General features: G+C 44.7%; 1 protein-coding gene across 1 annotated transcript; it reads right to left on the reverse strand.

Annotated features, from left to right (window-relative positions):
* Positions 1-14,745: 14,745 nt before the first annotated feature.
* LOC145342463 (uncharacterized) lies at positions 14,746-17,808 on the reverse strand. The gene is made up of 2 exons (XM_080188026.1): positions 16,779-17,808; positions 14,746-15,752 (listed from the first exon to the last, which is right to left on the reverse strand). Exons 1-2 carry the CDS (start codon positions 17,806-17,808, stop codon positions 14,746-14,748), a joined length of 2,037 nt encoding a protein of 678 aa, XP_080044152.1.
* Positions 17,809-25,724: the final 7,916 nt, after the last annotated feature.

Consider the following 25,724-nt stretch of genomic DNA (forward strand, 5'->3'; position numbering starts at 1 on the left):
TTTAAGGTAATTGGCAAAAGTTCCAGGTGGCATGAGGGAGGTGAATGAAGATTTGTTTTATATGTGAAGAGGAATGCACTGCCTGGATGGATGGTTGAAGCATATTCAATAGTAGCTTTCAGAAAGGAATTAGGAATATCTTTCACAGGGTAATACAATTCAAGCTTACAGGGAATGGAGAAAGAAATGGGAGCAATTTGGGTCAAATTCCCTCCCTAACAGCACTATGGGTGTACCTGACCAAAGGGACTGCAGTGGTTCAAGAAGACCCTTCTCAAGGGCAATTAGGGATGGACAATAAAAATGCTGGACTACCCAGTGATGCAAAGTCTCATGCAAGAAGAAACAAAACCCTGCTAACTGCATCAGAGTGCCAACAAAGACAGAATGTGCTGAATAGCCTTCTTCTAGGTTGCATGATTCTAACTTACAGTCATATGAAGGCAGAAGAGCCAATGTCAATAGATTGGGTCTGCTGATCCTTCCAACAATTACTTCCTGCACTGCTTCCCAAAAGAAAGCAAATGCAAAACCAAAACGGAAACAAAAGGAACCAATGATCAAATGAATAGCAAATGTCAACTACAAAAGTTGTGCTGATACTGGAGTTGAGGGGGTTGAGCTATGAGGAGAGGCTGAATAAACTAGGCTTGTACTCGTTAGAGTTTAGAAGAACGAGGGGAGATCTCATTGAGACGTATAAGATGATGAATGGGATGGATAGGATAGAGGTGGAGAGACTCTTCCCGCTCAAAAAAGACAGTAGGACTAGGGGGCACAGCCTCAAGATAAAGGGGAGGCGGTTTAGAACGGAGTTGAGGAGGAACTTCTTCACTCAAAGGGTGGTGAATCTCTGGAATTCTCTGCCCGTTGAAGTGGTGGAGGCTACCTCGCTAAATATTTTTAAGAAGCAGGTTGATGGGTTCTTGATAAGAGAGGGGATTAAGGGTTATGGGGAGAGGGCGGGAATGTGGAACTGAGCCACGACAGATCAGCCATGATCTTATTGAATGGCGGGGCAGGCTCGAAGGGCTAGATGGCCTACTCCTGCTCCTATTTCTTATGTTCTTATGTTCTTAAAAGCTTCTGTTATCTCAAAAAAGATTTTTTACAGAAAATTACAACTCTTTAAATTAGGTAGAGTCTTTGAATTGACAGCCCAAAAGCCAAGGTCATAATGTAATTCTCCATCTTCATTTAATCATTTCTGGTGTTCATGCTTGAACGTGATGTCTGAAGTCAGGCCCACTATAAGATGACCATGATGAGCATTCCACAACCCAAAGATCTCAGCAGAACAATATAGTCAGGAGTAGAGACAGTGCAACCTATCATCCAACAGATGTTTGATGACATATGACAATAATTCTAGCATCTTAATGACCTGTTGCTTTAAAGTAGGAGCCAGGCAAAATGTGTGATTGTTTGTAATGTATTGCACAATATTGCTGTCTAAAAGATTTTCAATCTCAGCATTTATTGTGACCGTGGAGAATAATGGGGTCCAACAAGCTTCAGTTGCAGAGCGTGAATCTTTATTGGCATGGTAGCAGGTCCAGGATAATTGGACAATTAGTCATTTCAACCAAGGAAAATTTGAGCCACAGAAAGGAACTTGCTGTACTACATTTTCAACCCAAACCATCACAAAAACCTTGTACCCACATGAAAGGTTTCCCACACACATGCAGCATGTAGATCACTTCATTATACCAGGACAGAACACCAGCTACACAATAGCTTGGCTCTCAGCATTATTTCCATCACCTTAGCCCATTCAACACCTAAATAAAGTACAAGTAACAGACATTGACAGAGAAAAGACATCATTGCATAGACCCAGTTCCGCAAATATTCACTCAGCTGTTCCTGCGATGATGGAGTTGTCTTCTGAGGAAAGTTTGAGCAACTTGGGCCTATATCCATTGGCGTTTAGAAGAATGAAACATATCTGATTCTGAGGGGATTTGACAGGGCAAACGCTGAAAGGATGTTTCCCCTTGTGGAGGAGACAAGAGCTAGGGAAAATCAATTTAAAATTAAGGAGTCTCCCTGTTGGGAAAGAGATGAGGAGAAAAGTTTACTTTCAGTGGATTGTGAGTCTTTGGAACTCTCTTCCCCGGAGACCAGTGGAGGCAGGAACATTTAATATTTTAAGGCAGAGGTGGCAAAAACAAGGGAGTCAAAGAACATTAGAAGTAGGTAGGAAAGTGGTAAATTGAAACAGCCATGACCATATTGAATAGTGGAATAATCTTAAGGGGCTGAATGGCCTCTCCCTGCTCCTTATTTGTATGGTAATATGTATTTGTATGTATGAATATGTATGGTAAGATTAATCATAAGAACATAATAACATAAGAACTAGGAGCAGAGTAGGCCATCTGGCCCCTGAAGGCTGCTCTGCCATTCAGTAAGATCATGGCTGATCTTTTCATGAGATTCAGCTCCACTTACTCGCCCACTCACTATAACTCTTAATTCCTTTACTGTTCAAAAATTTATCTATCCTTGCCTTAAAAACATTCAATGAAGTAGCCTCAACTGTTTCATAGGGCAGAGAATTCCACAGATTTACAACTGTTTGTGTGAAAAAGTTCATCCTCAACTCAGTCCTAAATCTGCTCCCCCTTATTTTGAGGTCATGCCCCCTAGTTCCATTTTCACCCACCGGTGGAAACAACTGCCTTTCTTCTATCTTGTCTATTCCCTTCATAATCTTATATGTTTCTATAAGATCTCCCCTCATTCTTTGAATTCCAATGAATATAGACCCAATGTACTCAGTCTGTCCTCGTAAGCCAAATCTTTCAACTCCAGAATCAACCTTGTGAATCTCCCCTGCACCCCCTCCACTGTCAGTATATCCTTTCTCAAATAAGGAGACCAAAACTGTACTCAGTACTCCAGGTGTGGCCTCACCAACACCTTACACAGCTGCAAAATAATCTCACTGTTTTTAAACTCCATCCCTTTAGCAATAAAGTATAAAATTTCATTTGCTTTCTTAATTACCTGCTGCACCTGCAAACCAACTCCTTGTGATTCTTGCACAAGGACACCCAGGTCCCTCTACACAGCAGAATGTTGCAATTTTTTACCATTTAAATAATAGTCCATTTTGCTGTTATTCCTAATAAAATGGGTGACCTCACATTTACCAACATTGTACTCCATCTGCCGGACCCTCGCCCACTCACTTAGACTATCCATATCCCTTTGCAGAATTTCTGCACACTTTGCTCTGCCACTCATCTTAATATCATCTGCGAATTTTGACACATTACGAAGAACAAAGAACAACACAGCACGGGAAACAGGCCCTTCGGCCCAACGAGCCCGCACCGCCATTTTAACATTGTGAGTGCCCTCCTCTACCTATGACTTTTGTCTACGCCTATTGGGGAAGATTGAGGGAAGACTAATTTAGGGACAATTTGTTACACCAATCAGCCTAAGAGCACGTTTTTGGGGTGTGGGAGGAAACTGGAGCACCCGGAGAAAACCCACGCAATCATGGAGAGAATATGCAAACTCCCGCAGATACTGGCCCAAATCCATGTATCTGCACAGCAAACAGTGATAGTCACTGAGCTGTCATGTTGCCCGTCAGATGGTCCAGTTTAAGCATACACTAACGACGTGAAGCCTTAGGCAACTCTTGAAGCAACATCCAAGAGCAGCCCTCGCACGACCCACCGTGTGTATGCCCCTTGTTGGACAACAAGGCAGACCGAATCACCTGTGAAGTAAAAGAAAAGACATCAATAAACATGCACAACTTAGACAGACATTTACGGAATCCCCAGAAGCTCAGAAGTAAGACAAGTGAGCCATGAAATATGTTGGAAGATCCGTAGGAATCAGTTGATTCCCAGGGACGTCCCAAGGCTCTTGATCTTTATTTAGAACAGTCTCCTGTATCCTTCCATCTCTAATCCACTCTTGTGCCTATCTAAGTAAGCCTTAAACTACTCTAGCATGCCTGCCTCCACCACACTACTTGGCAGTGCATTCCAGGCCCCCACCACCCTCTGTGTGAAAAACCTCCCTCTAACATCTGAATTTTACCTCACCCCCCCTCGCCCTAAGCCCGTGGCCCCTTGTAATTTTTATATCCAACCTATTACACTTGGTCCCCAACTCTAAATCATCCATGTAAATAGTGAACAATTGCAGTCCCAACACTGATTCCTGAGGCACACCACTAGTCACTGATCACCAACCAGAAAAATACCAATTTACCCCCACTCTTTGCTTTCTGTTAGTTAACCAATCCTTTATCCATGTTCATACATTACTCATAACATCGTGCACCTTTATTTTATGCAGCATCCTTTGGTGCGGCTTCTTGTCAAGTGCCTTCTGGAAATCCAGATATACGACATCCACAGGTTCCCCATTGTCCACTGCACATGTAATGTCCTCAAAGAATTCCACCAAATACGTCAAAGGTGACCTGCCCTTCATGAACCCATGCTGCCTCTTATCTATGTGACAATTTATATCCATGGCATGAATTCCTGCCCCCCAGACTGCCTGGATCCACTACATTTCACCTATCTCTGCAACAGGCCCACAGCAGACATAATCTCCCCTGCCCTACACTCAATCCTGGAAATCTAGATAACAAAGACACCTATGTCAGACTCCTAATCATAGACTATTCATAAACCACAGCTTAGTTTTTTAACTGTTTTATTCCCACGAGACTCATCTCCAAATTTCATGGTCTGCGGCTTGGCACCTCCCCCTGTAATTGGATCCTGAGCTTTCTAACCCACAGACCACAATCAGTAAAAATAGGCAACAACATCTCCACAATCATCCTCAACATTGATGCTCTGCAATGCTGTGTCCTCAGCCCCTTACTATAGTCTATATATACCTCTGGCTATATGGCCAGATTTCCCTCCAACTTGATTTTCGTGCTTGTTGATGATACCACTGTTGTGGGTCAGATCTCAAACAATGATGAAACAAAGTACAGGGAAAAGAGAATCTGGTGAACTGATGTGACAAAATAATCTCTCCCTCAATGTCAACAAAATGAAGGAGATAATCATCGACTTCATGTAGCATAGTGGAGAGCATGCCCCTGTCTACATCAATGGGGACAAAGTAGAAATGATTGAGAGCTTCAGGTTTTTAGATGTTCAGATCACCAACAACCTATCCCAGTCCCTCCATGCCGACACTATAGCTAAGAAAGCCCACCAACGCTTCTATTTTCTAAGAAGACTTAGGAAATTTGGCATGTCAGCTACAGACTCTCATCAACTTTTACGGATGCACCGTAGGAAGCATCCTGTCTGGTTGTATCACAGTTTGGTATGGCTCCTGCTCTGTCCAAGACTGCAATAAACTACAAACAGTTGTGAATGAAGCCCAGTCCATCACTCAAGCCAGCCTCTCATCCATTGACACTGTCTACACTTCCCGCTGCCTTAGAAAAGCTGCCAGCATAATTAAGGACCCTACACACCCCAGACATATTCGCTTCCACCTTCTTTCTTCAAGAAAAAGGTGCAAAAGGTGGGCAGCATGGTAGCTCAGTGGTTGGCATTGCTGCCTCATAGCACCAGGGACCCAGGTTCAATTCTTGGCTTGGGTCACTGTCTGTGTGGAGTTTGCACATTCTCCCTTGTCTGTGTGGGTTTCCTCTGGGTACTCCAGTTTCCTCCCACACTCCAAAAACATGTGGGTTAGGTTGATTGGCCATGATCAATTGCCCTTTGGTGTTAGGGGGTTAAGTAGGATCAATAAGTAGAGTTGGAGTGGGGATAGGGCCTGGATGGCATTGTGGTTGGTGCAAACTCAGTGGACCAAATGGCTTCCTTCTGCATTGTAGGTATTCTATGAAAAGTCTGAGGACACATGCCAACCTACTCAAGAACAGCTCCTTCGCTGCTGCTATCAGACTTTTGAATGGACCTACCCTACATTACGTTGATCTTTCTCTACACCGTAGCTATGACTGTAACACCACAATCTGCACTCTCTTCTTTCCCTCTCTATGAACACATGCTTTATCTGTACAGTACACAAGAAATAATACTTTTCACTGTATGTTAATAGATGTGACAATAATTAATCAAATCAAAATCAAAGGTTTAGGGAGAAATCCAGAGATTAGGCCCACACAGGTAAAGGCACCACTACCAACTGAGTCGCAATAACATTTGGGAAGAACAGGAGGCAGACTGGTGGAGGACTGAAATTACAGAGGATCCCAGGCCTGGAGTAGGTCACAGTGATGGAGTGGCAAAGTCATTGAGTGATTGGAACCCCAGTCTGAGAACTTAAAAACTGAAGCATTGGTGGACAGGGAGCCAATGTAGATCAATAAGCAGAGGGTGATGGGTGAGTGGAACTCTCTATAAGTTAGGCTATATAATACAGCTATGGATGGTCTGAAATTTATGGAGGATGGAAAATGGGGAGCTGACCAGAGCAGCATTGGAATATTCCATTCACAAGGTGAGGCAAGATTGAGAAATGTAGCAGCAGAAAGGCTGCACAGGTGTGCAGTGCTGTGGAGGTGGGAAGAGGTGGTTTAGGTGATGAAGAAGCTCATGGATTGGAAGCTTGTTTCAGAGCCAAAGACATCAAATGCTCCTCAAGTTCTAGTGGTCCACCCCTTTTGACGACTCTAATCCATCGGTCTGAGAATGTTCCACTTTAGACCAGAGAATCACTTTCTCAGCTCCAGACACAAAGCCAGTGTTCCGAAAGGTCAGAATCAAAACATTTCTGAAGTGATGCTCTTATCCTGCCCCCTTATTGGTTTCTGCCCGGCTGCGATTAAATATATCTGATTATTGGTATCTTTCACAGATAAAGCGAACATTGCCCTGTGGTCTATGATAATCTGCAAGCTGGACTCAACACAGTAGACATTGATCTGTAACAACGCTGCTCCCACAGCTCTCGCTACTCGCTATTGTTCTCTTTGAAGCAATGGGCTTAAAATGCGGCCATCGAGTTACTGAAACTAAAGAGAAAACGCTGGAAAATCTCAGCAGGTGTGGCGGCATCAGTAAGGAGAGAAAAGAGCTGACGCTTCGAGTCCAGATGACCCTTTGTCAAAGCTACAAAATCCAAGGGGTCATCTGGACGCGAAACGTCAGCTCTTTTCTCTCCTTACAGATGCTGCCAGACCTATTGAGATTTTCCAGCATTTTGTCTTTTGGATTCAGATTCCAGCATCCACAGTAATTTGTTTTCATCGAGTTACTGAGCTCCCCAATATTACAAACTCTCAATCTGCAAACGGGGGACAGTCAGCGAAAGCTCATCATCGGGAGCGAAGTTGGCCGACTCCGCGCACAGCAAGATCCCACTATGTGACAATCACCTGTATATTCGTTGGAGTGATAAATATTAGCCAAGACAGAACCCACCTTTTGTAACAGTGCCATGGGGCGCTGGGCTTTGGTTTAAGGTCGCACGACAGAGAGGAGAGTACTGGATAATGGGTTGCTTGGAGTGGGCTTTGAATCCGCAGCTTTCTAACGCAGAGGCAGGCCTGTTACCCACGGAGCCACAGCTAGGCTCCGCCGGAGCAGTTCAATCGCTTGGCAGCCCCGCAGCTGACATGTCTGTATGGAAGTAAGAGTCTCCGATATACCGAGACACATGCACATTGATGTCACCGTTATTACTAGGGAGGGTGCAGGCGCTTGAGGAAAGCTATCTATCAGGGTGGATCCCAAAATAAACAGCGGCCAGGGCTGCTGGGGAATCTCTGTTTTCTCCTGAGAGCAGTCGCCCAGTCCTACTGGGAAGGCTGAGATTGATCCTTCACTGGGGTTTCCAGCAGGACCCTGTGCCACTTTGTCACATCCAACAGATCATATATAGAGAAAGGTTAACAAATCACTCCTGTCTGATAGCTGTTACTGTGCTGTTTGTACATGGTGCACATTTCAATACAACACTCATTTCGATTTGGTTAATCGGTTTGTGCATTTACCCACTCCTCATCATCAAAAATCAGCGCACAGAACTTCCGAATCATTTGGAGAATGCAGGAGTGCGGCTGTTTGCAGGTCTCCAGAGACAGATAGACCCTCTTCCCCGAAATGACCATGCACGAATACAAGCCATACCCTTCAACCCCGTCTCCAGGGGACCCCTGTTGGTTCACATTGGGTGAAAAATACGGAATCTTCCCGAGACGACCCGGGTAACACATTTAGCCCCGAGGCAGACAGCAGGCAAGCTGCAGACTGGGGAAGTTTGCCTGATTTAATATTAACCTCAGCAGGTTTGTCGGTCGCGGGCTGGGGAAACCAGACGCGGGCAGAGTATGAAAGCTGGGTTGCTTTTTCGAAAGATACTGGCATTAATATTAATAAATTTTCAGACCCACCTCGAGAGCATACTAATGATTACATCAGGCGATGGAATGAATCTCCCACTCCCCGGTTTGGCCAAAACAATCTTCTTGCTTCCTAAATTAATTGGTTTAATACTAATTTGCATTTAACAAAACATGAAGATAAGCAAAGTGTGCAAAACATAAAGAAAAGTAAACCTACAGCAACGCCAAGGAATGCAGCAAAAGACAGTGTGGGAAAAGCATTGGAAAAACGGATTCTTCAAAAGACAATATTATACAAAGCTAATCAAAGCAAGACAAGTGTACCCAGAGAAGACACTGATTACAACCTAAACGAGCAATTATTACACAGACATATCTGTGGAGAAACAACATTTGGAATATATTTAGCCGTCGTTAAATTACCGTTGGGGAGAAAGTGATTTATTTCCACGTCCAATGCAGATTCCTGTTTTTGCAAAGTTCCAAAGACACAAATCACACTTTACGCCCTCAAATATTCGTTATGTTTCTGAGCGCAGGGCGCAATCGACTGGTCTGGGGAATCTGGAGCATTTTCTGCAATTAAATTCGCGACCTTTGTCATCTCACAGATCAAATCTATACCCAGCAGGAGAAAGTTATCAGAATTAACTTCAGTGCAGATCTCAGTGAAATTGTTATATGGACGATGATCTGGAATCTGAAACCATAATCAGCCTTAGAAGCGTGATTTTCTTTTGGGAGTGGATATTCGGTATTGTTTGTTATGTAATTTTTATGATCCAGATATTTGAGGTGACATTCTTTGCAAATCGGGCATCATTTAATTTGAGACGCACAACTTTAAAACGCAAATTTACGGGGTTTAATTTACATGGAATTGACACAGAGAGCTTATTACCCTCAGGAGGGTGGTAGTACTCTCTCCCTCCCCCCCTCTAAGGCCGAAGGTTATGGGTTCAAGTCCCTCTCAAATGTCATTAGCAAGCAAGATCCAGGCTCGGCCACCGACATGACAATAATCTACCTAAAACAGACCTGCCAGTTCCCACAATGCCTCGTGTGGGATCTTGCTGTGCGCGAACAGCACTGGATCTCAAAGGTCCATGGCTGGGTATGAAACGCTCTGGCATTGTCCCGAGGTTGTGCGAGAGCGTTATTTAAATACAAATCTTCTGTTTTCGATCAAGTGGTTTGTTGTCTCACCCTGAAACATTAAACCAAAAATCATTTTCTTTATATCCTCCATAATCTGCTCACGCCCTTTACGGCTGACGGGCAGGTTTGTGTTGTTCAAAAAAAGTAAGATTCGGGAGTGCTGAAAGAATTTGGGATATTTCTGACACTCTGGACACTGAGTTGAAATGACACACTGGAAATGCATTGAATTTTAAGTGTGTTTAATTAAACTAGATTAAATGGTTAAACAGGAAGCAGAAGGGAATGTGTAGGAGGAATTTCAGGTCGAGTGCTTTTCGACAAAAGTCCCTTTTTTAAAATGTCATTCAGGGTTTAATACAGAGAGCTTGTAATGCCTCCGCGGGTGCACCCCGCTCCATAGGCAAGTGGATTCTGATTGTATTGTGGGCGGAAGAGAACGGTTTGTTGTTTTAATTAACTAGAGGTGCCGATTTTCCTCAAGAAATTCACATAATTACTTCAACGGATGCAGGTAAATCCCCGTCTAATTTTAAAATGCGGAAATGCAGCTCAATGCATTGTTTGGAACCATTCGCGTTTCTTTTCTTTCAATCCAGCTCAGGCTACTTCCTTCGATGTGTTGGGGGATTTTTTTTATAAAGTCTGATGCTCCCCTGTTTTGTTTACATGAACTTTAGCCGCCTGACCTCGTAATAGGCACTGGCCCTGAGACCTTCCAACTGGTCCCTAGGATGCAGATGGTCACCCCGCAATTTAGTGCAATGAGGCAAAGGACTTGGCCGGTTCAAGCTGCAGCCTAACTCAACAAGACCTGCCTTACTCAGTCTGGGTCTGCTTGGGAGATTATCAAAGTTTAACTTCTGAAATATAGTTTAACGAAGAAAATAAAATCAGGGATAAAAGGGCGTTGGGGGTGAGGAGTAGATGGGGGGGGTGTTTGTTGGGCTGTTCGGCAGGGCAATGGATTTAACCCTACTCCAGTGCACTGAAGCGGGAGTTTGTGGGTAGCTAAAGTATGGATTTGCGATGCGAGAGGACAGGGCGTGAAAGTAGTATCATCATCAGTTTGGGCTGAAAGAAAGGAAACACATCTCGAACAAAAGAAAGCCTATTGGATTCAGCGGGGTTGTTAGGACAACGAAAAAATATCCTTAGATGATTAGTTCCACATCAAAGGAATTTACATTCAGTGATGGAAAAGCAGTTCTTTTATTTAACCACAGGTTTTTTTTCATTAAGAGGAATCGTATGTTTGGTCATTGTGTTTAATTTTCTCCATTCAGAACACACTTGTATTAATATATAAATAGAAGGATTGTTCTAAACTGCTAATTGTGTCGTGTAAAGGTATAAAGGGGACCTGTAAAATAGAACAGACCAGAGGAACAACACAGGGCATTTCAGTGAGTGCACCAGCCTGTCTACACCCTCAGAAAGTGAATAGGAACCTTACAAAAACAAGAGCAACTGAGAGGATCTGCACCGGCCGCGAAGGTTCATTAGAGCCTCACTATTACACACTATTCGTAAACTGGGACTTGTCCCATTGCAATGACTGCAAGAATCCATCCTGTCCTGGGACAGTCTCATTAAACTGTGGCCAGAATCTCACTCTCGGTGGATAACTATTTCGAGTAAAGCGCAATATTTGTTTCTAAATTAGTTATTCCAAGTTAAAAATAATGGAATTGCATCTAACAATACGTCGGTGTTTCAAAATCCCTGACAATCTCAAATTGCATTTTAACAATCGCGTATTATTTGATTAAATTATGAGACATTTAATTTAAAAAATACACTTAATTCACATGGTTTCCTCTCTTGTCCCCAACACCTGTTTTTTCCCCCCAGGTTTCTTCTCTTATTCGCTGTTGACAGAATCGCAATCCAGTCTTCTTTTCAGGGGAAACTCGTGTATATTAGATTTCAAACCATTTGAACAGGTTTGATATGAATAACTTTTGCACTTTATAACAACTCTTATATTTCGTTCAATATCTCAGGGGCACATCCACTGGATCTGCACATAACTAAAACGATTATAATAACAAAAACGCGCATATATAATCTAATAATCAGAATCTACAGCCCCAAGGCAAACGGAGATAAAGGGAGTATTTACATCCCACACAAAGCTTTCAGGCATCGAAAAATAGCACCGCCTGTAAAAATGTTCTGCTATGGAACTGATTTACTCACATTGGATGATTCGTGTTGATAAGTCACTTAAAGGAGATCAACAATCAAATTGTTCTTGTTGCTAGAGCAAATATTGTTGACACAGGACAAGGCGAAGGACACACATTCGGATACCTGGAACAAACTCACACTGAGATACCTGGAACAGACTCGCACCTAGATACCTGGAACAAACAAACACTGAGATACCTGGAACAGGCTCACACTGAGATACCTGGAACAGGCTCACACTTAGATACCCGGAACAGATTCACACTGAGATACCTGGAACAGGCTCACACCTAGATACCTGGAACAGACTCACACTGACTTACCCAGAATAGGCTCACACTGAGATACCCAGAACAGACTCAGGCTGAGATGTCTGGAACAGACTCACACTGAGATACCCGGAACAGATTCACACTGAGATACCCGGAACAGACTCACATTGTGATAGCCGAAACAGACTCACATTGAAATACCCGAAACAGATTCACGCTGAAATATTCGGAACAGGCTCACACTGAGATACACGGAATAGGCTCACACTCAGATACCTGGAACAGGCTCATACTGGGATACTTGAATCAGACTCACACTGGGATATCCGGAATAGGCACACATAGAGATACCTGAAACAGACTTACACTGGGATACCTGACACAGGCTCACATTGAGATACCTGGATCAGATTCACACTGACATACTCGGAACTGACACACATTGAGATACCTGACACTGTCTCACACTGGGATACCCGAAAGAGACTCACACTCAGATACCTGGAACAGACTCACATTGACATACCCGAAACAGACTCACACTGGGATACCCAGAATAGGCCCACACTGAGATACCTGGAACAGGCTCACACTGAGCTACCCGGAGCAGGCTCACACCAAGATACCAGGAACAGGCTCGCACTGAGATACATGGAACAGGCTCACACTCAGATACCTGGAACAGACTCACACTGAGATGCCTGGAACGGACTCACACTGAGGTCCTGATACAGACTCACACTGAGATGCCTGGAACAGACTCACACTGAGATACCTGGAACAGACTCACACTAAGATCCTTAATGCAAGATCACACTGAAATACCTTGAACAGACTCACACTGAGATACCTGGAGCAGACTCACATTGAGATACCCGGAACAGACTCACACTGAGGTACCTAATACAGAATCACACTGAGATGCCTGAAACAGGCTCACACTGAGATACTTAATACAGAATCAGACTGAAATACCCGGAACAGACTTACACTGAGATACCTGGAACAGACTCACATTGAGATGCGTGGAACAGACTCACACTGGGATGTGCAGAACAGACTCACACTGAGATACCTGGAACAGGCTCACACTGAGATACACAGAACAGACTCATACTGAGATACCCAGAACAGACTCACACTGAGATACGTGGAACAGACTCATACTGAGATACCCAGAACAGACTCACACTGAGATACCCAGAACAGACTCACACTGAGATACCTGGAACAGGCTCACATTGAGATATGCGGAACAGACTCACACTGAGACACCCAGAACAGACTCACACTGAGACACCTGGAACAGGCTCACACTGAGATACGTGGAACAGACTCATACTGGGATACTCAGAACAAACTCACACTGAGATACCTGGAACAGGCTCACATTGAGATATGCGGAACAGACTCACACTGAGATACCCGGAACAGACTCACACTGAGAAAACCGGAACAGACCCACACTGAGGTACCTGGAACAGGCTCACACTGAGATACACAGAATGGACACACACTCAGGTACCTGGAACAGACACACACTGAGGTACCTGGAACAGACACACACTGAGATACCCGGAACAGACTCACACGGGGATACCCGGAGCAAGCTCACACTGACATACCTGGAAGACACTCACAATGAGATACCTGATATAAAATCACACTGAGATACCTTAAACTCACACTGAGATGCCCGGAATAGGCTCACACTGAAATACTTGATACAGACTCACACTGAGATACCCAGAACAGACTCATACTCAGATATCTGGAACAGGCTCAAACGGAGATATCTGATATAGAATCACACTGAGATACCCGATACAGACTCACATTGAGATACTCAGACTAGGCTCACACTGAGATGCCTGGAAAAGGCTGACACTGAGATACCTGATATAGAATCACACTGAGATACCTAGAACAGGCTCATATTGAGATACCTGGAACAGAATCACACTGAGATACCTGGAACAGGCTCACATTGAGATACCTGGAACAGGGTCACACTGAGATACCTGATAGAGAACCACAGTGAGATACCTGGAACAGACTCACATTGAGATACCTGGAACAGGCTCACACTGAGATGCCTGGAACAGGCTCACACTGAGACACATGTTACAGACTCACACTGAGATATCGGGTCAGGTTCACACCAAGACACCCGGAGCAGGCTCACACTGAGATACCTGATACAGGCTCACCCTGAAATATTTGATACAGGCTCACATTCAGATGCCTGGAACAGACTCACATTGAGATACCTGGCACAGGCTCACTCTCAGATACCTGGAACTCGGGCTGGAGAGTGGAAACTCCTCTAATTCTGCACGGTTCGGGCTGACACATAATGAGATAACCGCACTCACAATCTAACCCAGCATGCACGGTTTACACACTCAGCCCTAAAGAACTCTCCGAGCACATCCATTGCCACATTTATTATTTCACACAGATTTATATGTTTCATGTTAATTGGAGAGGGGATTGATCTGGTACAGGTGAATCAATCCAGTATAGAACACGTAACACGCTGTCGCATTCACATTTAATGACACAAGTGTTAAAATTTCAGACTGTCCAAATGTAAGGGTGAATGTTTACAAAGCTGCATTGTGGGATTCTGCATTTCGTCCTAAAACACATTTGTCAATAAGATGAATTTGACAAGAGTCCATTAAAGGGAAGGTTAATGTCAATTTCTAATAGAGCAGTTCCGGTATGTAACTGTCCAGTTCTGTAACTAATCTTCACTCCAGTTTCTCTGTTGTCCAGCTCTTGGTGCAGAGTTCAATTATCTGGAAACTTGATGACTTTTGCATTCTGCTCATCTTGTTCTGCAGTTGGATAAGCTTGATTCAGGCTTCGGGAGAAGTTGCTGCTATTTCTCCTGTGACAGGTATACCAGGCATTGAGGAGGCCCCCGGGGGTAGCGGGTGTCCTGGAGGGGGCAGACATCGCTCTGTTGGAAGGCGATGGACGTGAAGGTGTGGCAAGCCGGTTTCCGTGCAACGGATTCAATCTATCTTCAGGCCGGTGTGAGGGGGGTGGGAGCAGCCGAATAGGTGGCACCGAGTTGAAAGGCATGGCATTGACTCTGCCCTCCGGCCAAGCGGCAGGAACCGCCCCAGCTGATCGTATTAAAGACAACGGGTCTAGCCTCAGGTCCGAGTGAGCCGAGGCCAGCTGGCTGCTGAATTCGGACAGGCTGGAAGACAATCTGCTGATAGATGTTCCGGGTTTGATTTCAGGAGATGGGTCGTGTCTCACCTCGAGGCGGCTGGAAGGTAACTGGATCGAGGGGGCAACAGCCCTGACAGCTGGCATCTGAACAACCCTCTCCTCCACCCTGGCTGAGGCAGAGGGAGCTAAGGAGATGCCCACTCTTGCCATAATGGAAGGATCCAGTCTACTCTCTGAACTGGTGGAGGGCAATGCGCCCAATTTGAGCGCAGGCGGCGGAGTGGCACCTTCCTCAGCGCGGCTGCAGTGTAAGGGGCAAGATGAGGCATTGGGCCTGGCTGACAGGGGGTCCCCTGAAGAAATGTCACTTTCTGTGTCAGAGTATGATACTCCAGTGAAAGCTTCGCGCTCATAGCTGACGGAGAGACTAGGTTTACAATGCATTTTCATATGCTTCCGGAGGGAACTTGGGTGGGTATAGGATTTGTCGCAGTCTTTCATTTTACAGATGTATGGCTTGTCACTCGTGTGAACATGGGAGTGTTTCTTCCGATCGCTGCTGTTTGCAAATCTTCTGTCACATCCCTCGAATTCACACTTAAAAGGCTTTTCACCTACACGAAGAATAACAATTTGAAATAATTCTGATAGGCATAAAACAATCTCATCTATAAAAAAAAACATTGAATCGAATTAATCAAAAACGAAATTTTGGATGAGGATCGATGCTGCATATATATCTGGATAATATGGAGATAATCACACAAATAGTGATAGGTGATTGATGGATTCAGACATAATATCGCAATCGATCCCTCCACCAATATTCACACACAGACTTCGCTATATTGAGCTGATAAAGCGGAGTTTCCTAACTGGACTTTTCCTTTGCAATGTGCCGTGTGTACACGACAGCTGGGTCAGTCTTCAATACAGCGGAACGCTTTTGAATAGGGAACACGAACCTTGCCGTTAAATTTACCCACACCGATATCGATTATTTTATCTTTCTGATTTGAATGAATGCTGCAGGCCGAATATTTTCATGCGGAAATGACACACGGCGTGAGTGGTTAGAGAACAGATTCGTCAATCTCCAAATCTGAATTTAAATTCGTCAGAAAGTGAGTGTGACAAACATGTGACAGTCAAAAATATAGCAAACAGGAGGAAAGTGAATGGTGGCTGGCCGTTCACTGATCTATCAATAGATTTATAAAGTATATACTGGTATCCCTGGCTCCGTTTTCACAAGCTTTCTCCAAAATATAAATCCATATTAAATTAAACCCGAGAAATAAGAATGTAACTAAGACCCAAAGGATGTTAGTAAATATTGTCCCGACACGAACATTGTGGATTTTTGTTCTGAATCCAGTAGTATAATGTAAAAATGAATTAATTACAACCAATATTAAATTTCATGGCATTGTCACTGGTAACATCATTTTCATTCCCAATATTATTACATTTAAACACAGGTAACAAGTATTAAACCTAGATAACTAGCATTACACCTGGATAACTGGTACCAAACCTAGATAACTAGTATATAGTCAATGGGTTAGTTTTCTCAGCAATGAAATAACGATCAAAGTTGATGAAAAACTCCACGGAATAGGGCGAGCGAGCAGACTGACCTGTGTGAGTTCTCTTATGTATCTTCAAATTTTCAGATCTGGCAAATACTTTTTGGCAGCCGGGGAACGGGCAGGGGAATGGTTTCTCTCCGGTGTGGACTCGGACATGATTGATGAGCTTGTATTTAGCTTTGAAAGCTTTCCCCTCCCTTGGACAGTTCTCCCAGTAACAGACATGGACCAGTTGCTCGGCTCCGCCAACGTGTTCCACAGTGAGGTGAGCCACCAGCTCCTGCATGCTGCTAAATGTTCTGGAGCAGGAATTCTTGGGCGTCTGTTCCTGGTTAACCCACTTGCAGACTAACTCCCGCTTGATGGGTTGTTTGAAGTAGCGAAAGAAGGCGCCGGTTCCGCCGTGTGCGCTCACATTCAGATTGATAGGGTTGTAACTCTGCAGTAAGGATTTGACATAGTGTTCGCTCCTAGGGGCACTCACTTGGCTATAATGGCGTGAGCGGCCAATAAGATCTCCCGCTGCTGAGCCCAGGGCAATCTGTTCATTCGCAGCCCGGCTACCCCGAAAGCTCTGGCCGTGAAGCCCCGGGATTAAAGGGTGTTCTCCAGGCTCGGCGTGACCGCTGCGGTCATGGAGCCTCCTGGAGCCCGCCAGGAGCACGCCAGGGTGGGGAGCGGGGGCAGACTGCTGCTCCACCAGGCCAGGCATGCTGGCAGCTGAGAGATCACCGCGCCTGGCCAGCAGGTCTCTGCTACATCCCAAACTGTGGCCACGGAAGCCCGAGTAGGACTGATAGGGGGCTGGGTAACTCACACAAGGCGTGACTGTGTTCTCGGGATAGTCTGATGAGATATTGTGCGAGGGGCTGAGTTTGAGAGAGTGCCCCAAGTGTTCAGTGGCTAAGGGTGAGGGGCCCATGCTGAGGTCGCTATTCCCCTCCCCGGGGTAAACATGTGCGAGAGGATAGCCAGTAAATCTTGGCATCGCCATGAGGTTCTGTTTGGAGTGCTGAGCAGCACTTGGCAAATCCACTAATTTCAGCGCTGGGATCCTCCAGCAAGAACCAGTGTCCATAACAACCCCCTAAACACACATCTGCAGACTGCTGAACTGGCAAGCAGATTTGGGACAAGGTTGGAGCTTCTCTCTTCTGTATCTTATTCTGCTATTCTGTATCATACCCCTAATCTTAGCAGTACAAAGGCATCAAAACAGACCAGGGTCCTGCTATAAAAGCACAGCGGGAAGGTCGGCTCTTTTTAAAATGAAGGCGAGAGAGATTGGAGGGATTTTTTTAAATGACTGACGCGATGCTAGTTTGCTGGCTAGATACGCATGCGCTCACAGCTTGACTCCTCGCTAAAATATTGCAAAAAAAACCCCCGCTTTGAACAACACGGCCCATCAGCGTGAACATCCGCGGTTTTGTTATACAGGGTGTGCCATTTAGTTAGGTGCAGGATGAATAAATCATCAATACTGTACTCCAGCCCCTGCAAAATCCAGCAGCCAATCTTTAAATGTCTGAGAATGAACCGAGCTGCATTTGGAGACATTGTCTAAACCAGTTCAAAAGCTGTGCTGCGGAATATCTGCACCGGCCTCTGCAGCGACAGGTGATAGTTCTGGAGTAGCAAAATGAATTGGTCTTTTCATCAGCCAAACATTTCCCCTTTTGCTCAGAAGCACCTTTCCCACAGTGCTCCCAAACTGTGAAAATCGCCCAAAATGCAGCATTTTCCCCAACTGAAACCAGCAAACATGACGCCAATAAATACACACTTACAGAAAGATCCTCAGCTAGTTGCACACTCACTCACACTCACATCCCCACACACACTCATACCCACACTCACTCACACTCACACACCCACACACACTACACCCACACACATACTCACTCACTCACTCACACCCCCCCACACACACCCACACACACTCACACCCACACTCACTCACACACACTCATACCCACACTCACTCACTCACTCACTCACTCACACACCCACACACACTCACACTCACTCACTCACATACACCCACACACTTACACCCTCACATACACACACACTACACCCACACACATACTCACTCACTCACACTCACACCCACATGCTCACACCATCACACAAACTCACTCACACTCACTCACACACATACTCACTCACACCCACATCCACACACAGTCATTCACACTCACTTACAGCCACACTCACTCACATACACTCACCCACACACATACTCACTCACACCCACATCCACACACACTCAGTCATTCACACTCACTTACACCCACACTCACACTCATTCTCACTCACTCACACACGCATACTCACATCCACTCAGACACATTCTCTCACACACATTCACACACACATTTCACCCAGTTGCATCCACTCTCACACACATATGCACACACACTGTCACAGTGGCACAGTGATTAGCTGCATTTGATTCCCAGCTTGGGTCACTGTGTGGAATTTGCACCCACTAACACCCATATTCACTAACACCCATACTCATTAACATACACACCGACCAACACCCACACTCACAAACACACACACACCCATTAACACTTAAATTCACTAACACGCACTCACTAACACACACATACTTACACACATCCACACTCACACATATTCACATACACACTCACTAACACAGACCCATTAACACACACACTCACTACCACACACACCCACTAACACACACACCCACTAACACACTCACTAACACATACAATTATGCATACACCCACTAACACACACACTCACTAACACACACACACTCACTAACATAAACTCACAGACACACACCTGCTAACACACACACTAACACATACACACCCCGAATGCATCCACCAATGCACATTCACTGATGTAAACATCCAGTAAGCAGCACGGCCAGTGAAGCAGTGGGGAAATAGTGGTGTAGTGGTACTATTGCTGAACTAATAATCCAGAGGCCTAGGCTATTGGATTCATGTCTCAATATGGCAGCTGGTGGAATTTACATTCAGTTCATAAATTTGAAATGAAAAACCTCATCTCAGTGAAAATGGCAGTATTGATTGTTGTAAAATCCCAGCCGGTTCACTTCGGTTTCTTTAGGGAAGGAAATCTGCCATCGTCCTGTGGTCTGACTTACATGTGGCTCCAAACTCACAGCTTTGACTCTCAAGTGCCCTCTGAAATGGCTGTCTAAGCCAGTCAGTTTTATCAAAATTGCTACTTAGTCTACAGAAAGGAATGAAGCCAGATGGATCACCTGGCATTAGAGCAAAGAAAGGAACAGGCCCTTTGGCCCTTCAAGCCCATGCCAATCATGATCCTCTAACCAGAATCATGGAAACCTTACAGTGCAGAAGCAGGCCATTTGGCCTATCGAGTCTACACTGACTCTCTGAAGGAGCATCCCACCCAGACCCTATCCCCATAACCCGACTAAGCTAAAAAAATCTTTAGCTCTTACTTGGTCTGTATCCTTCTATTCCCTCCTTATCCATGCACCTGTCAAGATGCCCATTGACAATTACTCCAGGAAAGACAATGGCTAACCTAACACTGTTGACCATGCAATGTCCTCCTCACAACATCGAGGAAGCTGTCTCATGGACTAGTCAAGCAACAGCCTGATGTAGTCATACTTACATGCCTTACAGATAGTGTACCAGACACCACTATGAGAACTGTGGTGGGTGGCAGAGTATACAGTTGGGAGAGAATTTCCCTGGGCATCCTCAATATTGTCTTTGGGCTGTGTGAATTCTTATGGCATCAGGTGAAACATGGGCAAATAAATCTCCTGCTGATTACCACTTACCATTCACTTCTCAGAAGATGAATCAGCACTCCTCCACATTATGTCATAGAATCATAGAATCCCTACAGGAGGAGGACATTCAGCCCATCGAACTTGCAGTGACAGCAATCCCACCCGCACCTATCCTGTATCCCCATGCATTTACCTTGCTAATCCCACTTACAGTGAGGGGCAGTGTAGCATAGTCAATCAACCTTACCCATACATCTCCAGATTGTGGGAGGAAACTGGAGCACCCAGAGGAAACCCATGCAGACACAGAGAGAACATGCAAACTCCACACAGACAGTTACCTGAGGTCAGAATTGAACCTGGGTCCCTGGCACTGTGAGGCAGCAGTGCTAACCATTGTGCCACTGTGCTGCCCATTGAACACCACTTGGAGGAAGCACTGAAGGTGCTAAAGGCACAGAATGTATCCTGGGTGTGGGACCTCAATGTTTATCACAAAGAGTGACCTGGTAGCACAATTATTGACAGAACTGACCAAAACCAAAAGACAGAGCTGCTAGACTGGGTCTGCCACAGATGATGTGAAACAAACATGATGAAACAATCTACTTGACCTCATGCTCCCCAAGCTGCCTGGTGCAGATGCATCTGTGCATCCGCAGCTGTGACCACTACACGGTGCTTGTGGAGATAAAGTTATAGAATCATAGACCCACACAGCGTAGGAGAGGCCCTTTGACCCACTGAGTCTGCACCGACATACTAGAAACACCTGAATTCCCACCCAATCTCATCTGCCAGCACTTGGCCCATAGCCCTGAATGTAATGATGTGCCAAGTGCTGATTCAGATACTGCATCTACCACCTTCCTAGGGAGCACATTCCAGACTGCCGCCACACTCTGAGTAAAAATTTTTTTCCTCATGTTCCCCCTAAACCTCCTGCCTCTCACCTTGAACCTATGTCCCCTTGTGACTGACCCTTCAACTAAGGGGAACAACTGTTTTTTATCCATGCTGTCCATATCCCTCATAATCTTGTACACCTGTCTGTACATTGAGGATACCCTCCATTGTGTTGTGTGGTACTGCCACTATACAAAATGGAATAGATGTTGAACTGATCTAGCAACTCAAGACTAGGCATTATGTCGCAGAGAGCAGGAAAGAGTGGGAGACACAGAGTGGTCACAGAAGGAAGACCCATGCAGGGATAAAGACAAGGATTGGAAAGAGGTCCCAGAGTCCAGGTGAAAAAAAGATGTAGAGAAATAGGCTCCAAGTTAAGAGGGAGCTGTGAGAAGCAACTTGAAGTAAAGCAAGCTTGACAGAAGCCCTGAAGATCTGAGCACACAGACAAAGGTTGGTACTCCTTACTTTGGGCCTTTTGGAATTGTGGCATCCTGATTGGCATGTCCAAAGGTCTGACAGTGTGCTTGGGAGGAGAAATGTGGGTGTGCTGGGAAATTCAGGCAAGGGGAATCTCAGGAGATAGGATTAAAATAGGTCCTTGTGCCTGAGTCGCAAAAACCCAGCTTGCAGGTGCAGCAGGTGGTCAGGAAGGCGAATGGGATGCTGGCTTTCATTGCGAGGGGGATTGAATATAGAAGTAGGGAGGTCTTGCTGCAGCTGTATAGGGCATTGGTGAGGCCGCAGCTGGAGTACTGTGTGCAGTTTTGGGCGCCGTACTTACGCAAGGATATTTTAGCCTTGGAGGGAGTGCAGAGGGGGTTTACTAGGCTGATGCCGGAGTTGAGGGGGTTGAGCTATGAGGAGAGGCTGAATAGATTAGGCTTGTACTCGTTAGAGTTTAGAAGAATGAGGGGAGATCTCATTGAGACGTATAAGATGATGAATGGGATGGATATGATAGAGGTGGAGAGACTCTTCCCGCTCAGAAAGGATAGTAGGACTAGGGGGCATAGCCTCAAGATAAAGGGGGGGCGGTTTAGAACAGAGTTGAGGAGGAACTTCTTCACTCAAAGGGTGGTGAATCTCTGGAATTCTCTGCCCGTTGAAGTGGTGGAGGCTGCCTCGCTAAATATTTTTAAGACGCGGGTTGACAGGTTTTTGATGAGAGGGGGGATTAAGGGTTATGGGGAGAGGGCGGGAATGTGGAACTGAGCCACGACAGATCAGCCATGATCTTATTGAATGGCGGGGCAGGCTCGAAGGGCTAGATGGCCTACTCCTGCTCCTATTTCTTATGTTCTTATGATTACATTTCAAGTGTTAATCACACGTACCGCATACTTAACTTGAATACTGGAACATAAGTTAGATTCGGTAAATTGTTTCATCTTTCTGATTTTTTTGATAACTAGGGTGAAGGAATAGTGAATATTTTGAATCATAATCTTATGTTTGTATTGAGATTTTTCTAATCTCTTTGTCTAGTGTAATATTGTTCATTTTTTCTTGTTTAAATATTTCATTCTTTGTGTTGAAAAAATGGAATGTAACAAGGCAGGTTTCACTTTGAGATCTAACTTATCCAGTAGTAACATTAGCTAGGATGGTAATAAAGTTGGGATATATAAAGGTACTGGGCATAAGACCATAATTTTCTGTGAAGTATACTATATTGATTGGAATTCAAAAAATGGCTTGGACTGTTCTGAGATTTCCCTGGAAGTGCAAGATGTATTTCTATTAATTGTTTTACGGCACGTGGGTGTAACAGACAAGGGCAGTATTTGTTGCCCATCTATTGATCAGAGGACAGTTAAGAGTGAACCACATTGCTGTGGGCCTGGAGTCACATGTAGGCTTGACAAGGTTAGGATGGCATCTTTCCTTCCCTAAAGGACAAGAGTGAAACATGGATTTTTACAATAAGAAGTATTTAGATTTTCATTTGCACTGCCTTAACCACCGGGGCAATGGACCAAGTGCTAGAAAATGCGATTACTGTAGTCAGATTACTGTAGTTAATCAGTGTGGACAAGATGGGCCAAATGGCCTCCTTCTATAAAAATGACTTCATGTCCATCATTACTGAGATTAGCTTTCAATTCATTATTCATTAAATTGAATTTCCACTAACTGTCATGATGGTGTCTGAACCTATATTAACGTTTATTCATTAGTGTCACAAGTAGGCTTACATTAGCAAAGTGACTGGGAAAATCCCTTCGTCACCACATTCTGACCAGTTTGGATACACTGAGGGAGAACTTAGCATGGTCAATCCACCTAACCAGCACATCTTTCACTGTGGGAGGAAACCAGGCCATCCAGAGAAAGCACAAGCAGACATGGGGAGAATGTGCAGATTCCATGCAGTCACCCAAGCCGGAATTGAACCCGGGTCCCTGGCGCTGTGGGGCAGCAGTGCTAACCACTGTACCACCGTGCTGCCCTTGCCACCAACTTTGGCCTTTGGATTATTAGTTCTGTATCGCTAAGCCACCATGTCCTCCAAAGATTTAAGAGCGGATCATTTCAAATCCTTGATTAAGGCTCTACTAAGTGGCAGCAGATAAACTGAAGGCACACGGAAAAGATCTCGTAAGAATGAGATGATTAAAAAAATTGCCTAGCATTCAGAATTAAAAGAGAAACCTGGAATTGATCTCTCACAACTAGAATTAAACTAGAAGTCAGTTGCAAATGAAACAGCTTGAGAAAGAACAAGGTAGCAAACAGCAAAAGCTTGAAACACCAGAGACAGAAGTTAGCAAAGCGAGAGAAAGAAAGAATGAAAAGATTAAAATGGGAAAAAAATGAAAAAGAGACATCGAAGAAATGTAAATGCAGAAGTTTTGAGCTTGAGTTTCAAAGAAAAAAATAAATCAGACGGAATGACCTGGCTCGAGAGAAGCTTAGAATGTAGCAAGAAGGAAAACATAATGGTTCAGAGAATGATTCTCATTCCACTGAGGAGTTTGATTTAACAAAATGTATTTGTGTTTTGCGTTAAAATTTGGAGTCGAAAGGACATTAGTGAAACATGGATTTTTACAATAAGTATTTAGATTTCCATTTGCACTGCCTTAACCAGCAGGGTAATAGACCAAGTGCTAGAAAATGCAATTCCTATCGTCAGATTACTGTAGTTAATCAGTGTGGACAAGATGGGCCAAATGGCCTCCTTCTGTAAAAATGACTTTATGTCCATCATTACTGACATTAGCTTTCAATTCCCAATTTCTATTCATTAAATTGAATTTCCACTAATTGCCATGATGGTGTCTGAACCCATATTAAAGTTTATTCATTAGTGTCACAAGAGGATGGAGTCGAAAGATATTTAATCTCATTTGAAAAGAAAGTAGTGAAGTTGCCAGGGCCTAAAGATGTTTAGGTGTTTGGACTTCAACGTTACAAAGTGTCCTGACAGGTACATGTATGAACGTGTACACAATTTGTTAGAAGAGCAATCTGCAGACAACATAATGATTAAAAAGGCAACACTCAAAGATTATTAGCTTCTCTTGGAGCTCACTCAGAGAATAGAATCAGAGAATCCCTATAGTGCAGAAGAAGGCCATTCGACTCATCAAGTCTGCACCAACAACAATCCACTTAGACTCTATCCCCATAACCCCACAAATTTACCCTGCTAATCCCTCTAACCTATGCATCCCAGGACACAAAGGACCCTATTTTACTGTTTTAATTCTAAATTCTGGGAGGACTTGAAACTGGGAATGTTTCAGATCTGACTTTTAGATCTGTTCTCAGGTGCCCCCTTACGCACTCTGCCGGAAGAAATATCAGCGATTCTGAATCGCACTGCACAAGCCTATGGGTGGGGCTTAACACAGCCCAAAACCCTACAGCTCCAATTAGCACCTTCAACTACGCATGTGCAATAAAAAAAACAGAAAAATGCTCACATGCCACCTCACCCCTGGGCCGGATAGTGCCTCCCCTGGCCCCCACAGACATTGCCCCACAATGCCCCACTCCCACAACATTACTGACCCCCTTATTCCCCACCTCCCCACTACCCAGACTGATCTCAGCCTCCTACCCCGCTTCCCCCAACAATCGCACGCGCAGCGGCAGTGGACCCTCCTTCCTCCCCACCAATTGCACACAGTGTGGCAGCGGACCCTCCCCTTCCTCCTCACTGATCGCACGCAGAGTGGCAGCGGACCCCTCTCTAGCCCCACAATTGATCTGAGTCAGAGAGCCCCAGAAGTTCAGAACTTACCTCCTCAGAAGCTGGAGCACCTGAGTCGGACCTTTGTGGACCATACTGTTTC

This window comes from Carcharhinus amblyrhynchos, chromosome 4 (assembly GCF_965287045.1).
Source record: "Carcharhinus amblyrhynchos chromosome 4, sCarAmb.v2.hapA, whole genome shotgun sequence".
Lineage (NCBI taxonomy): Eukaryota > Metazoa > Chordata > Chondrichthyes > Carcharhiniformes > Carcharhinidae > Carcharhinus > Carcharhinus amblyrhynchos.

Excerpts from the sequence above, each read along its gene's own strand:
- LOC145342463 (XM_080188026.1), bottom strand. The coding sequence starts at position 17,808 with ATGGACACTGGTTCTTGCTGGAGGATCCCAGCGCTGAAATTAGTGGAT. Across the intron at positions 15,753-16,778 it reads ACATAAGAGAACTCACACAG|GTGAAAAGCCTTTTAAGTGT; the intron begins GTCAGTCTGCTC and ends TTCTTCGTGTAG.